General features: G+C 45.3%; 1 protein-coding gene across 2 annotated transcripts in view; it reads left to right on the forward strand.

Annotated features, from left to right (window-relative positions):
- Positions 1 to 17,355, forward strand: part of TMEFF1 (transmembrane protein with EGF like and two follistatin like domains 1) — a 148,109-nt gene that overhangs the window by 40,015 nt on the left and 90,739 nt on the right. The window contains exon 1 of one of the 2 annotated variants that reach the window (XM_022600111.3): positions 14,572 to 15,038. The exons of the other annotated variant lie outside the window; for it this stretch is intronic. Within the exon in view, the coding sequence (XP_022455819.1) occupies positions 14,843 to 15,038 (196 nt within the window). The 5' untranslated portion in view covers positions 14,572 to 14,842. Of the gene's footprint in view, positions 1 to 14,571; positions 15,039 to 17,355 lie in introns of those variants that run through there. 2 annotated transcript variants of the gene reach the window in all.

Raw genomic sequence — 17,355 nt, forward strand, 5'->3', positions numbered from 1 at the left:
ACAAGTGGGGAGGCAATGAGTGGAATACCAAGGAGTTGAGATTATATTATTAATTGAGGAACAGAGAATCTAGGGGGGAACTGCATCCCTGTTCCTTCCTCTCTTTCTTTTTTTGGAGGGGGAGGCTTTAAAATAGTGATAATAATAGAATATATGTCATAGGGATGTTGGATTAAATGAGCAATATGTATTTAGTTATATGTATTTAGAACAGAGCCTGGCACACAAACACTGTAAGTTTTAGCCACTATTTTTTTCTCTTAAGGTCATATGGCTTCTAAATGGGCCAGGGATATTTGAACCCAAGTGGCCTGGCTCTGGAGCTCATGCTTTTAAGAATCAGAATGCACAGTGTTTCTATTCAGAGCCTGAGTTCACATCTTTGCTTTGCAAAGAATGTGGCCTCCTGAATATTAGATCATCATCTGTAAAATACTTTCCAAGACTGCTATAACGATTACCTGAGAATATACATATGAAAGGGCCACATAAACTATAAAAGCACCCCCCCCAAAATCCCTAAACCTTTCTTCTGATATTCTGTGTTACAGGACAGTCCAAGACGCTCTTCTCCCATTGCAAAACTTCACCTTAATCTCTTCCTCCAGCCTCCCCACTCTGTGACAATCCCTGAACTCACTTATCATCTTGGTTTCAGAACCAGGCTCTGTGAAATTACTTCTGTTGATCCCTCTAACTGAAGTGCTCTCAGCATCTCTACAACCCCTTCCCATCACCTGTGCTGCTGAAGTGTCACCCATCCTTCAAGGTCAAGTGACACCAGGACACACTCCTGTAACCTGGACTCTGGTCCCAGCTTTGCTGGTAACTCATCACTCTCTGGATTAATATAATTTCCTTGTTTGTAAATTAAGGGTGTTGGAGGAAAGGATGTCTAGATTCCCTCCCCCTGTTCTAATTAGTCTAATTCTGAAGTTAAACTAATCTTTTCAATTTACTGCATGTAACACACAAGTTTTCAATGTAGCATTCTCCTTAAAAGATAATGTGTACATAAATGGAATTCTAATCATGCATCCAAGTAGATCAGTCCCAAGGTTGAGAGTGCTGTTTGTGAAAGTTATTGATATTAGCATAATGATTGTACTTAAACTGTTTCTAAAACAATCTAAATATAGGCAACACAAGAATTTCTATATAATGGGCACAGAAAGGTTGTTGCTTCCCAAAATGTAATTTTCCCAACAAGTTGTAACTGGCTGCTATTTACTTTAGCTCTTTTAAGTTGCCCATTTTTATAGATTATAGAATACTTCTATATTACAGATTGCCCTATTCTAAGGCAATAATGTGCCCAGAATATGTAGATTTTTGTATTTGTTTTTAAAACTTTATCCGTTGATTTCAGTAGATGGTATCTGTTGTAAACATCCAGGGCTGCCTGAAAACCTACTTCAAATGGAAGGAAGTTAGCATTTATTGAATATTTTCTATGGGTGCTAAGAACATTCATATATTATTTCATTTTAGTCTTAAAATACTCTGTAGGGGTAGGTAATATTATCCATGTTTTAAAGATAATGGAATGAAGCTTGGAGAGGTTAAGTGTCTTATTCAAAATCACATACCCAAAGTTTTGGAGATGGTTGTACAACAATGTGGATAAACTTAATGTCACTGAACTTTACACTTAAAAACAGTTAGAAGGGTAAATTTTGTGGTATTTCACCACAGTAAGAAAAAAATCACATACCTAGCTTAACTAGATTTAGATCCCGGGTTAGTATGCTCTGATTAGTCTGCTTATGGCTGGTTATGATGATCAACATCTGCTAGGACTGAAGAGGACAGTCGAGAGAAGCAGAGAGAAGAGCTAAGTGAGGTTAAAGGTGTCAGCAACGGCAAAGGTGGTACCCAATTCTGTCTGACAGCAAGCTGAGAATCAGTGACCAAGGCAAAAAAAGAGAGGTCACCCATCAGTCTTGCCATTTAGTGCTTCTCAAACGTTAACGTGGATAAGAATCACCTGAGCATCTTGTTAAACATGCAGATTCTGATTCAGTAAGTCTGGGCTAGGGCCAAATTTTACATTCCTAACAAGCTTCCAGGTACCAGTGATATTGATGATCCATGGGCCAAACATTGAGTAGCAAGGATTTTAGATCACAGGAACTTCCAGGGCAGCTCTCTAAGTGTTTCAGATCCCTTGCATCAGAGAATCTGGGGTGCTTTCCCAAAGCAAGTTCTGCGCCCCTGCCCAGACCTACTGAAATCAGAATCTCTGAGGGCAAGACTGGGAATCTAAACTTCTAACAAGCTTCCCTGTTGCTTGGTAGGTGTAATAAAGTTGAAGAACCACTGCTAATAGGACATCACCATAGTGTGATAACAAAAATCACTTTGTTTCCATTCCCATTTCCAGTTTATAAAGCCCTTTTATATCCTGTTCCTCCTGTGCCTGTACAGCAGGATAATGAAGGCGATACAATTAGCCCCGCTTTGCTGATGAGGAAACGGACACCTCCGGTGGTTAAGTGCTAGACCCAAAGGTCTTCAACTCCCAGAAAGTTTTCTTTTTATTATTTCATGGCTCTCTCTCCCACTTTACCATATCTTCACTTATAGTCCTACACAAATGAGAAGTTCTTTTATGTCTAAAAAGCTTTGCAGAGCAATTTTCTTTCTATGATGCTTTTAAAGATTTCAATCTAATTTAGCATATTAAGATGCACAGTTTATGCTTAGAAGCATGAAGCTATCCAAGGTCATGGCAAAAAAAATGTTTGAAGTAATGAAATAGATTGCATGGAATTTTTAAAAAATCCTTTTTTTACCCCTCACCTAGATTCACCAATTGTTAACAGTTTGCTTTTCCCTCTCTTTGAACCACTTGAAAGTTGCAGACTTTGACACTTCATCCCTAAATTCTTCAGCGTGCATATACTAAGAATAAGAACATTTTCCTACATCCACAATCCCATTATCCCACGTTTCTCCATTATCACACTGGAGAAGATTAATATTAACTCAGTAATATCTTCTATATGTAGTCTACATTCAAATTTATCCAGTTGTCTTAAGAATGTCTTTTATTGCTGTTTATTTTCTCAGATCCAATCAAGGTTTATTGCGTTTGGTTGTTTTGTGTCTTTAGTCTAATTTAATCTAGAAGAAATCTCCCTCCTTTGTTGTTTTTCATGACATTAAATTTCTTTTAAAGTCCAGGCCTCATCAATGTGCCCCACATTCTGGATTTATTTGATTACTTCCTCGTGATTAGGTTCAGGTTAAACTTCTTTGGCAAGACTATCTTATAGATAACTTCAGGTACCTCCGTTTACATAGTTTCAGGAGCCACATGGTTGAAAGCTGCCCCACCATTGGTGAGGCTAAATTTGATCACCTGGAGAAGGCAGCATCTGCTAGATCTCTCCATTATAAAGTTACTTCCTTTCACTCATAGTTAATTAGTTATATGTGGGGTGATAGTTTAAGTCTCTCTGAATATCCTGTCCCCAGCCACATTTCACCCCATGGTTTTAGCATCCATCAATGATCATTACTCAAATCAATTATTTCATGGGGATTTCAATGGTGATTAAACCAATCTTGGCCATTTGCCAGCATTTATACAGAAAGAAGGTATGCCAGATTGGAGAAAATCTGAATTTAGGTCACCTCAAGTCACGCCTGGCTACTCAGAAAGCATAGGGTCCACTTTGCTCCAACTCTCATAAGAGGCCATCTTCCTTAGAACTCCCGAGCCAGAGGTGAGTAGTAAGAGGTGTTGTTTCCTTTTTCCAGTGCTAATAAATGCCCACTTGAGAGGAAAGGCTCCTGATTTCCTTCTAAGCACGCCTACTCCAGGGTCCCTCTCGTGTCTGCCTCTGGTGCTGTCTCTCTCTCCTGAGCGCTACTGGGGAAAATCATGTGCTTTCTCTTCCTTTATCATCAATGACCACTTCACAATTTTCTCTTCCTTCTCAAATCTGACCTCAAATTGCTGTGTAGTAGGGACTTGGGGCAGTAATCCAATTGAAAGGGAGGGGTCAGTGTACTTGATCTGAAGTGGTATCTGTTGTATATATTGCATGTCAGAAGTCAGTTTAAAGAGAAAGTAACCTTTTACATAAGATTGAGAGACTGCAACTGCTCACAGCAAAGATGGTAATGAAGATTAGGGTGGAAAGGCTAAGAGGGAGTTGATGGAGATTACAGGGGGCCAAAGCTGCCTTCAGCTACCTTTCGATGCAGCCACTCCCCCACCCACTATCCCCACTCCACGCTGCCCTCCTTGCTCTTTGGAGAAAGAGACCCTGAAGCCAAGATCCAGGATGTTCCTCAGTGTCTCAATACCGTACCTACAACCCCCAACCCTACCCCCATATCAGCCTCCACTCTTCCCTCTTGTTTCAAAGAAGAAAGTGTCTTCCCTCAAAAGTCAGTCCCTCCATCCATGCTTTGAATTCCACGCCTCCTTGTCTTCTCAAGAATCTTACACATCTGATTATCCTTTTTCCTGTGTTGTATAGTCAATTCCCCCATCCCAGGATCTTTTCCATCAGTTTAAATATTTTACAGTCTCATCTCAAAAAGTCCCTCCTCCACCCAGTCACCTCTAGCTTTGTTTCTCTTCTTCTCTTCACAGCCAAGCTGTCCAAACGTTCTGTCTCCACTTCCTACTTCCTACTCATGTCTCAGGAGGCTCCAATCTGGATCCTGCCTCTACCACTTTACCACATGGCTCTTGCTAAGATCACCGATGACTTCAAGTGACACTATCCATTGAACACTATTCAGTACTCGTCTTGCTTGACCTTTTAGCAGCATTTGACCAGTTAGCCATGTCCTTCTTCTTGAAACATTTTTGTTCCTTGGTCTCTGTGACCCTGTTCTTTCCCTGGTTTTCCTCCTAATTTTCTGGCAGTTCTTTCACATTTCCCTCCATTGGAATTCCTCAGGGATTCAGGCTAGACCCTCTTCTAATTTTATAGTACAGTTGACCTTTGAACAACACGGGGGTTAGGGGGACCAACCCTCCTCACAGTTGAAAATCCGAGTATAACTTTACGGTTGGCCCTCTGAATCCACAGCTCTGCGTTGGAGGAGTCAACCAACCTCATAGGGTATAGTACTGTAGTACCTATTTATTGAAAAAATTGAGTGGACCCTTGCAGTTCAAATCCATGTTGTTTGAGGGCCAACTGTATCTCATATACTTTTAAGTTGTCACACCCACTTCTATGACTTCAATTAATTTTTTCTCTGAAGAATCCCACACTTACATGTCCATTGTAAATCTCTTATGAGCACCAGACTTATACATCCAACTGCTACTGGATGTCTTGTTACAGATGCCTCAGTGGCCCCTCAAACTCAGTGTGCCTACAACTGAGCTTCTCATCCTCTCTCCAAACTGGCTTTTTCTCCAGAGGTGGCTATTTTAGTAAACACCCTTGAACCTAGGGATAACCATGGCTTGATACGTTCTCTCCCTCAGCTCCCACATCTAGTTCGTCATCAAATTCTGTTGATTTTACTTCTTTAACCTGTCTAATTCATTTACTTATCCCCATCTTCCCTAGTTCAAGCCACCATCATCACTTACCCAGACCACTAATAACTCTCCCATGGTTTTCTTGGGTACATTTTGGCTTTCCAATCCATTCTGCACACTACAGCCCAAGCTATTTTTCAACAGTGTCATTGAGATACAATTAACATACCTTACAGGTCATGCATATAACCAAGTAATCTTTTTTTTTAATTGAAGTATAGTTGACTTACAGTGTTTCATAACCAAGTAATCTTCTAAAAACATAAATCTGAGCAGGTTATTCCCCATTCATAATCTTTGGATCAAATCTGAATCCTTATTCTGGCTTAAAAGGCCCTGTGTGGTTTGGTCTCTAACTTCATCCTTTGTGTCATCTGACTCCTCACTCTCCAGGCTTCAACCACAGCTGCCTTTTCTCTTTTTTTTTTTGGCGGCACGCGGGCCTCTCACTGTTGTGGCCTCTCCCGTTGCGGAGCACAGGCTGCGGACGCGCAGGCTCAGCGGCCATGGCTCATGGCCCCAGCCGCTCCGCGGCATGTGGGATCCTCTCGGACCGGGGCACGAACCCGCGTCCCCTGCATCGGCAGGCGGACTCTCAACCACTGCGCCACCAGGGAAGCCCTTCTCTGTTTCTTAAACTTGCCTTATTCTTTATCATTCTTACATGTTGAACTTTCCTCATAGAATACTGTCCCCTCTCTACCCCACTCTAACTCTTCAGCAGTCTCCCAGGTTTGGCTTAATATCACGTCTTAGGGGAAGCTTTCCTTGATACTAGTACCCAACCCCTAGGAGTTAGGGGTCCCTGTCTGGTGCTTTTACACCTCCTTTGCAAAACCCTTCATAACTGTAATTGATTGTTTAAAGTCTGACTTCCTGTTAGACAATAGGACAGGGACTGTGTCTATCTGATTCACATCTGCATCCTCACTGCCTAACACGGTTGCCTGGCACATAATGGGCAATCTCTACATATTGTTGGATGAATGCGGCTACTGTCACTGCTTTCCATGCCCTGCCCTGACCCCTGCTCCCATTGTTGTTGAAGTCACCACTATCAGAGCTGCCCAAAGTCTCATCACTATTGTTCTGCTTTGAGAGAAACAGCTTTAGAATGTGGTCTTGCTGTTTCACCTTTACAACTCCCTTAATTAGGAACCCAGATTAAGTGCCAGGTCTAACTATGTTGACCCTGATGCTGAGTCCCAAGGCCATCAGACTGTAGGGAATGATTTTCAACTGTTTGCCAAGGGAGAAGAGTTAGAAAACCACCGACTCAATTCAAGTTCACATGTACATGTACTGATGAGTTGCTGTATACAGTAATGTGTGCATGGATACACACATTTAAATGTGCTGCATGTACAAATACAGGGTCCAGCTGTCACACTCAAATATGCAGACATACACACTCTCCCAGAGGCAACCTTATATATACTCATTCCCTACATATGCACACAGAGAGTAAAAGGACATATGCTTGGCACTTATGCATATGTACAGAGGCAAGCTGATATACTCATTACATATATATATACACATAGGCAAATGACATATGCTCAGTACATATGTGTACATACAGAGTCAAGCTGACATACTTAAACATACACAGTGGTAAAATAGAATTATTTAGCTCCATTTGACTCACTCTAATTCCTCCATGTACTTAACTCCTTGCTTTATCTCTCCTTCATGATTCTTAGCCCAATGGATGCCATTCTCAAGTTCCCAGGCTCTTGCCTGTAACCTCGTGTCCCTTCCCTTTGACCTACCTGGCTAACTGTCACAGCTTGCCCCTCCAGTAGCTTGGCTGCCCCTGCTAGGCACCAGGCTGCCCTCCTGCAGGTCTCTCTAGTAGCCAGCCAGGTCAGATGAGCTCCTTTGACTGCTGACTTTAACTCTTAAGGTGACCATAGGCTTTGGAGTCAGACAGACCTCGATTTGAGTCCCAGTCCTACTGCCCACTAGCTGTGTAACCTTGGACAAATAATTAAATGCTCCAAACCTCAGTTTTCTCATCTACAGAATGAGGATAATATTATCATAGCACCCTCCCCATTAGGTTTCTGGGCGCATTACATTAGATAATACAAGTGGCGCTCTTAGCCTAGTATATAAATGCAGTTAATGGCTATTGCCACTCATAACAGCTTACATTTATTTGCTTCTTATGCCACTACTACCTCTAGCCAATTACTTATTGAATACTTACAATGTACTAAGCATTGTTCAAAGCACTTTACCTGTGCAAACCCATTTTATCCTTACAACAACCCTATGAAGTAAGTAAAAATTCTGTTTCCATGTTACAGATTATGAAACTGAGGTCCAGAGAATTGAAGTAACTTATCCAAGGTCATTAAACTAGCAAGTGGCAGAGTCAAGATGCAAAACCAGATGCTTTGGTTCCAGAGCTTACACTCTTAATTACTATGCTATACCTCTTACTACAATTTATGTGTGATTGTCTTTGTCAGAGAAGCTATTTCTTTGGTACAATCCTTTATGAGTTAAACCCTTGGAGAAATTTTTGAATTGCAGCTGAAAATTTCCATTTGCTGAAAGATGGAGAAAATCTTCATTCTGTATTCAGCGCAATACTGAACAATTGAATGACAAGAAGACCTGCAGGCAAAACCCAGAGATACCTCTTCAGTCTCTCTACCCACTCACAAGGACTGTTTGGGTGAGAAGCCTTTCATACTGACAGAATTATAGTGCTGAAGTCTCTTCTCCTCAGGCAGAGTAAGGCTACTCTTTGAATTCCTACAGCACTTTTTTGTTCAGATGTCTGTAACCCTGGCCTCCTTGGCTTCTGCCCATCTACAGAATTGAGGACCATTAAGGCCATGTGGGTAACAAGAACGGTGCCTTCAGCTGGAGTTGTAATTACAAGCAATGTAATCACAATAATCCCTGCATGTAATCACAAGAAGCCCCAACAAAAGTCTCCTGACGCGCTGGCAGGGGGCTCAGGATGACTTGTGCACACCCCTTGGTGGGTGTGCTATTAGTGGTGCCAGTCTTTGCTCCATCTTGTATCAGGTGATGATGCCTCTCCACCTGCTCATGCTTGTGATGTGGTGGGGCTTTGGAGTCAGATGGGGCCAGGTGACTCCAACTTCCTAGCTTTGTTGTTGAGGTAGGTTACTTAACCTCATGAGCCTCGGTTTCCTCATCTATAAAATGCAACTAATACCTACCAGCAGGGTAGGTGGGAAAATCAGTGACAACAAATAGGAAGTGCCTGGCAGTACCTGGGATGTAGCAGGTCTTCAGTGAATTATAGTTACTATTGTCATGGCTCAACCCAACAATTATTCTCTTCCACCAATATTATTATGGGGTCTCTCTGACTAGACTATAAGTTCTGTGAGAAGCAGAGACTTTGTTTTGTTCAGTGTTGTTTCTCAGCATCTAGAACAGTGCATAGGCCATAGTAGGTGCTCAGTAAATATTTGTTGAATGAAGTTTAAAGCCGGTTGATCTTGTTCTCTGTCCCCACTATGCTGGCCAGCATTCAGACCCTCTTGTTCACAGGCCCTTTGCTCTGATGTTCCCTCTGCCTGGAACAATCCTTCTTCACCTAGTTAACTCCTACTCATCCTCCTGATCTTAGCACAAGTACCACTCTTTCAGATTTTGACCTTCCCTTTCATAGCCTCTGTCAACATTGTTGCAATTTTACTTTTTTTTTTGCGGTATGCGGGCCTCTCACTGTTGTGGCCTCTCCTGTTGCGGAGCACAGGCTCCGGAAGCGCAGGCTCAGCGGCCATGGCTCACGGGCCCAGCTGCTCCGCGGCGTGTGGGATCCTTCCGGACCGGGGCACGAACCCGTGTCCCCTGCATCGGCAGGCAGACTCTCAACCACTGCGCCACCAGGGAAGCCCCGCAATTTTCCTTTTATTCGTATAACTGTTTGATTAATATTTGACAGTAAACTTCATAAGGACAGGGACCAGATCTGTTGTACCCATCACTGTATTTTCAGGGACTAGAAGTAGACTTTCGGTATAAATTTGCTGAATGAATGAATGACTTTATCCACTCTTTCCATTTTTTTTTTTTGTTTTTTGTTTTTTTGGTTGTTACTGTTGTTTTTGAGGCTTGTGGGATCTCAGTTCCCCCACCAGGGACTGAACCCAGGCCACGGCAGTAAAAGCCCAAAATCCTAACCACTAGGCCACTAGGGAACTTTTTTCATTTTTTAAAAAGACCCCCCCCTTCTCTAGGAAGTGGGGTCCAATTTCTTGAGTTGGGTCAGAGGTCAGTCCCAGGCTTGCACTGGGGCTGCACCATAAATCATTCCAGTGTTTCTGGACTGAACTCAAGTACTGTGATCCTCTCCTACCAGGGCCAATTTGTCAGTCCCAGAGTTCTCATTACTGCTTATCAGGGCTTCATTATGCAGCTAGACCCTCCAGCAGGAGATCCAGCAAGGCCAGAATTTTGGCTGGGTTGGGAGTGTGAAGTAGGATTTGCCACTTACTCCTCCTCTCCGCCCCCACTCTATGTCTGTTTAGTGTTTATCACACTGAGTTGTAATGATTAATTTTTAGATGTACGCCCTCCCCCTCCCCCAGCAAGGAAGGACTATCTCTTTCTCCCAGAGGCTATTGTGATGCCTAGCATGCAGCTGATGCTCACAAAGATTTCCTGAAGGAATGCAATGTTTTCCATGAATGAAGCTTTACTGGGGACAAAAACCAACTCACAGGAGAGGGCGCTACCTCTGGCTTTTTTTTTTTTTTAAACCTGAGCCAATAAATCTCTTTTAGTTTAAGTTAATTTGGGTAGTGTTTGTTTTCTATTACTTGGAACTGAAAACATTCTGATAGAGCATAACTAATGGTGTTCAAGTATGGGATCTCTGATAGATTATTGTTAAAAAATATTCATTACATAGTCACTCCTTCTTACCTCCATAAAAAGAATAGACTTCTCTACCCCTTTGTCTTTGGGCTCAGCTATGAGACTTGCTTTAGCCAGTGGGATGTTAGCAGACATGTACAAACAGGGGTGTGAAAAGTGCTTGCACAATTGGGCATGCCCCTTGTACCACTACCACCTCCATAAAAAGAGGTTCCCCCAGGTAGCTTCTGCCCTTTCAGCTGGGACCCCAAAGTGAATACTCCTGGAGAAGATCAGAACTCAACCTGTACACAGGAGCCAAGACAAGCTGAACCTGTAGTTTAGAGCAGAGCCATCCAGCCAAGCCTATAGTCAACCCCCAGCCCTATGAGAAATGAGTGTTTACTATAGTACATTGCTGACATTTTGTGGTTGTTTGTTATGGAGCAATAACTGACTAATAAGGTTAGCCCAGGGGGTTCCAAACTGGCAGTGTATGTGAATTACTTAGAGAACTTTAAAATAAATAAGGGATACTTGAGCTTCCCCCAGAATGTCTGGAGTGGTATTCAGAAATCTATATTCTTTTAAAATTCTCTGGGTGGTTTTTATGTAGTGAGTCCCCCACTCTTTTGTTATCTGACATTTTGGGGTCGCCAATATTAAAGCATGTGATGGGGGTTCTATTAAACGACCACTAAGATTTTTTTAATTTGGGAGGTTGGGATTGACATATATACACTAATATGTATAAAACAGATAACTAAGAACCTGCTTATAAAAAAATAAAATAAAATTCAAATAAAAAAAGCAATAAAAAAGAATTTTATTGAGTTATAGTTGATTTACAATGAGTTTCAGGTGTACCACATATGGATTCAAAATTTTTATAGATTATACTCCATTTAAAGTTGTTATAAAATGTTGGCTATACTCCCTGTGCTGTACAATATATCCTTGTAGCTTATTTATTTTATACATGGTAGTTTGTACCTCTTAAGATCTTTTTTCGTCTCTGAGACTGGATGATTGACGTCAGAGAACTCCTGTTTCTGAAGTACAATCCTTTTCAGTTTGAAAACTTTTGGGAAATCTGTGTTGAATTTTTCTTAGCTGATTTGGAGAAAGATGCAGAAGTAAATTAGCTGTGATTTATGGTCATAGGAGTTTTGTTTTTTATTTAAGGATTGTCTCCTCTTAGTATTTCTGCCTGGGCTATGGTTAGCAGTCAAATGAAAATTAAAAGCAGAAGACTGGGGCTGGGTGAGTCAAAACACATGGCAGGAAAAAAATCACTGGTGAGGTCAAGTTTAGGGGAGAAGCTGCTGAAGGAGTGGTCTGAGAGGAGCCTTCAGCTGTGGCTTAGCAATTAGGAACCTGAGATCACACCTGATGCAGAAGCCAGTTGAAGTTTAGCTGAATAATTGCCATGCCACTGCCCAGTTTAGAGGTTTGAGGCAATCTTAATAAAATGTTACAAATGTGAATTTATATAAAAAGCATGATAAAAGTATAATTTAAAAGAAAATAGCTTTTTAAAGTTATAACAATAAAAATTTTCATTGACAAAAATTCGAACAATATAGAAAAGTATAAAGAACAGGAATCTTTTTCTTATAGTTTTTTTTTGTTTGTTTTTTAATTTTATTTATTTATTTTTGGCTGTGTTGGGTCTTCGTTTCTCTGCGAGGGCTTCTCTAGTTGCGGCAAGTGGGGGCCACTCTAAATCGTTGTGCGCGGGCCTCTCACTACTGCAGCCTCTCTTGTTGCGGAGCACAGGCTCCAGACGCGCAGGCTCAGTAATTGTGGCTCACGGGCCTAGTTGCTCCGTGGCATGTGAGATCTTCCCGAACCAGGGCTTGAACCCGTGTCCCCTGCATTGGCAGGCAGATTCTCAACCACTGTACCACCAGGGAAGCCCCAAGAACAGGAATCTTTTATTCATAAGCCCACCTTTCAGAGATAACCACTGCTAATATATTGCTGTGTACTCTTCTGAACGTTTTTCCTATGGATGTGTACACACACATGCCTATTTCAGAAAAATAGCGTTTTCTTATACATACTCATTAGTATCATTTTTTTCCATGTCAGTAAACACTAACCAATCATCACTGTTAAAACTGCATAATACTCCATCGTACAAAGAGGTACCATACTGGGACTTACCTGGTGGCGCAGTGGTTAAGAATCCACCTGCCAGTGCAGGGGACATGAGTTCGATCCCTGGTCCGGGAAGATCCCACATGCTGCGGAGCAACTAAGCCTGTGCGCCACAACTACTGAGCCTGCGCTCTGGAGCCCACGAGCCACAGCTATTGAGCCCGCGCGCATAGAGCCCACGCTCTGCAACAAGAGAAGCCACCGCAATGAGAAGCCCGTGCACCGCAATGAAGAGTAGCCCTTGCGTAGCAACGAAGACCCAACGCAGCCAAAAATAAAGAAAAAAATAATTAAAAAAAAAAAAAAAAGAGGTACCATACTTTAGTTCCCACAGATGGATATTTAGAGTACATTTACTATTATAAAAAGGCTGTGGTGGGGCTTCCCTGGTGGCGCAGAGGTTGAGAGTCTGCCTGCCGATGCAGGGGACACGGGTTCGTGCCCCGGTCTGGGAGGATCCCACATGCCGCAGAGCGGCTGGGCCCGTGAGCCACGGCCACTGAGCCTGTGCGTCTGGAACCTGTGCTCCGCAACGGGAGAGGCCACAACAGTGAGAGGCCCACGTACCGCAAAAAAAAAAAAAAAAAAAAAAAAAAAAGGCTGTGGTGGATATCCACACAGACATTTTGTGTACTTGTCCAGTTATTTCTTTAGGCAAAATTCCAATATGTGTAATTGCTAGATTAAAGGATAAGCATTTTAAAGGTTTTGATACATAGTCGAATTGCCCTCCTCAAACATATAAATTAATAATGCTAGGTTTTGTCATTTCTTTTAACTCGTTAGTCATCAACAGGAAAAAAAAGTTGTGTAAGTTTAATCTGCCTTTTACTAGTAGTGGGTTTAAGTATCTTTTCATATATTTATTGTCTGTATTTTATGTGAATAAGACATTAGCTTCCCATTTTTCTACTGTATCAACTTTTTCCTTCTGATTTATATTAAGCATATTGTCTCCTATTTATATTGAAGACATTATCCCTAATGTGGCTTTGCTTGTAGTGGCTTTCCACACATTAAAAAAATTTATGAGTCAAATTTATCAGTTTTTCAATGAGATTTTAAAATTCCTTCTGAGGTGAGAGGCAGCATAATAGAATGAAAAAAGTAGAGGAATTTCAAACAATTCAGTCCATACTCTTACTGCCTGTGGCTGGGTCTCATTTTGCACAATGTGGTAGGAAGAGCACTGGATTGGGAGTCATCACTTTACCTCTCTGTGTCTCAACTTCCTCCTTTGTAGAATGGGGATGAGAATGAAAACTCCCTTGCAGGCTGTAAAAAAGAACTGGAGGGGATTCATGTAAAGTACGTTGTCCAGGTCTCGTATGTAGCAAATCCTATCTAAATATTAGCTATTATTAGGGGGAGAGGGCAGTATAGAATTTTAAAAACTATTTTAAATTCATTTGGCGTTTGTGGGAATAGGGTAGGGATGAGGATCCGAGTACTTTAGCCATTTATCCCCATCTCTAAGAACTACAAAGCTGGAGTCAGAACTTGAGTTCCAATTCTGGGATCCTGCCCGTTTCCTCGTAGGTGACCTTGTACAAGTCACCTTCACTTCTCCGCGGCTCAGTTTCTTCACCTAGAAAATAGCTATATCATAGACCACCTGCCCTTTTGCTGGGCCAAAGAAACGCTTCAAAAATGCTCACAAAGGGCGGCAAAAACGTCTGTTAGGGTAATGCTTTCGGAGCCTCCACGGCGCCCGCCAGCCCCCCGTGGCCGGACCGAAGGGCGACAGCACCTCCCACCCCCCGCGCTCCTGCCCCGCCGCAGGAACAATAGCTCCCCCGGAGGCGGCGCCGGCCGCGGGCGGGGGCGGAGCTGCCGGCGCGAGCGCTGGGGGTGTGCGCGGGGCGGGGTCGTAGCCACCCCTCCCGCCGGCGGCTCTGTCACGCTCCCCTCACCGGGCGGGCCGGGGTCTTTGTGACGCGGCGGCGACGGCTGCGGACACAAAGGGAAGGCAAGCAGGCGAGCGAGGGGCTGGGCCTGCCCCCGCCCCGCGACCCCCGCCCCACGACCCCTTCCCGCCGCGCGCGCGCCCGCTCTTCCCCCGGCCTCGGTCTCCCCGGCGCGGGCTCGAACCCTCGCGCGCGCCCGTCCCGACGCTCCGACTCCGTCCCGAGCGCGGCGGGCCAGGGCCTGGTGGGCGCTGCGGGTGGGGCGGGGATGCTGGGGGACTGCTACCGGGCGCAGCGGCGCGGCTGGTAGTTGGCGCCGAGGCAGCGGCGGGGCTCCCGGCGCGCGGCTGGATGCCCGGGGCCTGCGCTTCCCTGCGCTTCCCGCCGTCCAGGGGCGCCAGTCATGGGCGCCGCGGCCGCTGAGGCGCCGCTCCGGCTGCCGGCCGCGCCCCCGCTCGCCTTCTGCTGCTACACGTCGGTGCTTCTGCTTTTCGCTTTCTCTCTGCCCGGGAGCCGCGCGTCCAACCAGCCCCCGGGTGGCGGAGGCGGCGGCGGCGGGGACTGTCCCGGCGGCAAAGGCAAGAGCATCAACTGCTCAGGTAGGACTGGCCGGAGCGCGCCCCTGCGGCCCCTCCCTCCCTCCGCTCCCGCTGCCGCCTCCCTGCAGGTCCCCGCGACCCGGCTGGGCCGGGCCCGGGCGTGGGGGTCCCGGGAGCTGGGCCGAGGGTGAGCGAGGGCGCGGGGCAGGGCGCAAGCGCGCGGTGCGGGCTTGGGGACCGGCGTGGGGCCGGGGAGTGGCTGTGCGTGAGTCCGTGTGTGCCGGGTGGCTGGGCGCGGGCGGCCGGGAGTGTTGGGAGGAGGTGAGGCCCGGCCGGCGAAGGGGAGGCAGCGGCCGGGGCCCCCGGTGTGATCGTGGGTGTACACGCGGGAGCGCGTGTTTGTGTTGTGAAGGCTCAGGGGAGGGAGGGCGGCCCCAGGCAGGGATTTTCTGTGTGTATGTGTGACGGTGAGGGGCCAGGGGAGTGAACGTGAGCTGGGGAGAGTCCTTCTTCGGGCACTCGGGTCTCAGAGGGGTCGTGTGGGTAAAGGGAACGGGTGGCCCAGAGGACGCAGATTGACCAAGTAGAGTGATAGTGTGTGTGTGTGTGTGTGTGTGTGTGTGTCTTTTGGGTTGAGAGGTGGGCGCTCGGAGCTTGTAGTGACCCCGGGTCTGTGCATATGAGCAGGGAAGGTCCTGGGGCCCGGGAAGTGACCCTCTGCTTTTGTGTGTTGCGCTGGGTGAAGCCAGGAGCTCAGGGATGTGCCGGGGGTATGCACTGAAGAGGAAGGGTGCGGGTCCTGGGGTGAACCTCGTTTGTGTCGATTCAGAGGAACGTTAGCTAGGGAATCATCCTGTGTAGGATTTAGCTAACAGAAAGAGGCAGTTAGGTCTCAGGGAGTGCCTCTGTGTAGCAAGGTGTGAGCCTGGTTAAGGTGGTGTGGAAAGAGGGAAGCGGTTCCGAGGGAGTGATCGTGTGCATGCGTTTGTCTGCTTTGCGGGAGGGCCTGGAGGTTGGCAGCCACGGGAGCACGGGAGTGACCTCTCCCCTCTCTCCAAGGCCGTCTGCACCCCCGCAGCTGCTGGAAACAAAGAGCCTGCTGGGGACGAGACTGGAGGAGGGTATCCTGGCCGTGAAGTTCCCTTTTCCTTTCACAATGGGTCCCAGAGGAGCCCTGGGGCAAGGAGAGGCTTCCAGGTCTCATTTAGGGGTGGGTAGGTCCTCCTGGAGCTGGCCTGGCAGATGCTAGTGATCATAAGCCACAGCCTTGCTAACTTGCCCTTTTATCAGTTCTCATTCTCCACTTGTCTTCTTTGAACCAAGGGTGGGAGAAGCAGCATGGGGGGGTGGGGGAGAGGGGGAAAGAGAGGGTGGACAGGCCACAGGGAATCCGGCTGGTCTGCCTGCCAGACAACCTTTGTACCCAAAGGGCTCTTGAAGGGGCATTTTTTTGGGGGGAGTGAGGAGGGAGCCAGAAGGCCTCAGCACAGATGCTTATGCTACCCTACATGAAGAAAACCTTTGGCCCGCTGTTAAGGTTTGAAGGTCTAAAAATCTTTTAATAATTTTCATAATGACATGTTTTATGATCGGGGAGGGGTTAGCATAGTAAACAACAGTGTGTCCATTAAAACTTTTCCACCCATGAAATAACTTTTACTTTTCTAATTAAAAAAAACTTTATTTATTTTTGGCTGTGTTGGGTCTTCGTTGCTGCGTGTGGGCTTTCTCTAGTTGGGGCGCACGGGCTTCTCTTGTTGCAGAGCACGGGCTCTAGGTGGACGGGTTTCAGTAGTAGTGGCACGCGGGCTCAGTAGTTGTGGCTTGTGGGCTCTAGAGCGCAGGCTCAGTAGTTGTGGCGCACAGGCTTAGTTGCTCCACAGCATCTGGGATCTTCCCCGACCAGGGCTCGAACCCGTGTCCCCTGCACTGGCAGGCAGATTCTTAACCACTGCGCCACCAGGGAAGTCCCTATTTTTCTAATGTTAAGTGGAATATGGGATAATATTTTAATCATTAATCACACTTTAATGGTTAAAAATAAAAGTCATTTGTATATTAGAGTGCCTTTTTGTAACAAATACTGGTTATCAAACTAGTAAGTGATCACACCATGTCAAAATATTTTATGGGCTAATGTGCTGTGGTTATTTGTTCTTGCCGAGATAATTTGTCCTTAGCAAAATAAAGTGTGTATTGACGGATGTTTTTGTGTATGCATTCTAACTCTTTATGGATAGTACAAGTTTTAAGAAAGGACATACAGGGCTGGAAACCACAGAGTGTGGAAAAAAGGGACTGATTTGGGGATTTTGGCCCTTGCTAAGCAACTGTGTGATTTGGAGCAAGTTACTTAATTCTTCTTAGTTTCCTCTTT

The sequence above is a fragment of the Delphinapterus leucas genome, chromosome 6, assembly GCF_059928025.1.
Source record: "Delphinapterus leucas isolate spDelLeu-1000000601 "Yukka" chromosome 6, BTC_Dleu_Yukka2, whole genome shotgun sequence".
Taxonomy (NCBI): Eukaryota; Metazoa; Chordata; class Mammalia; order Artiodactyla; family Monodontidae; genus Delphinapterus; species Delphinapterus leucas.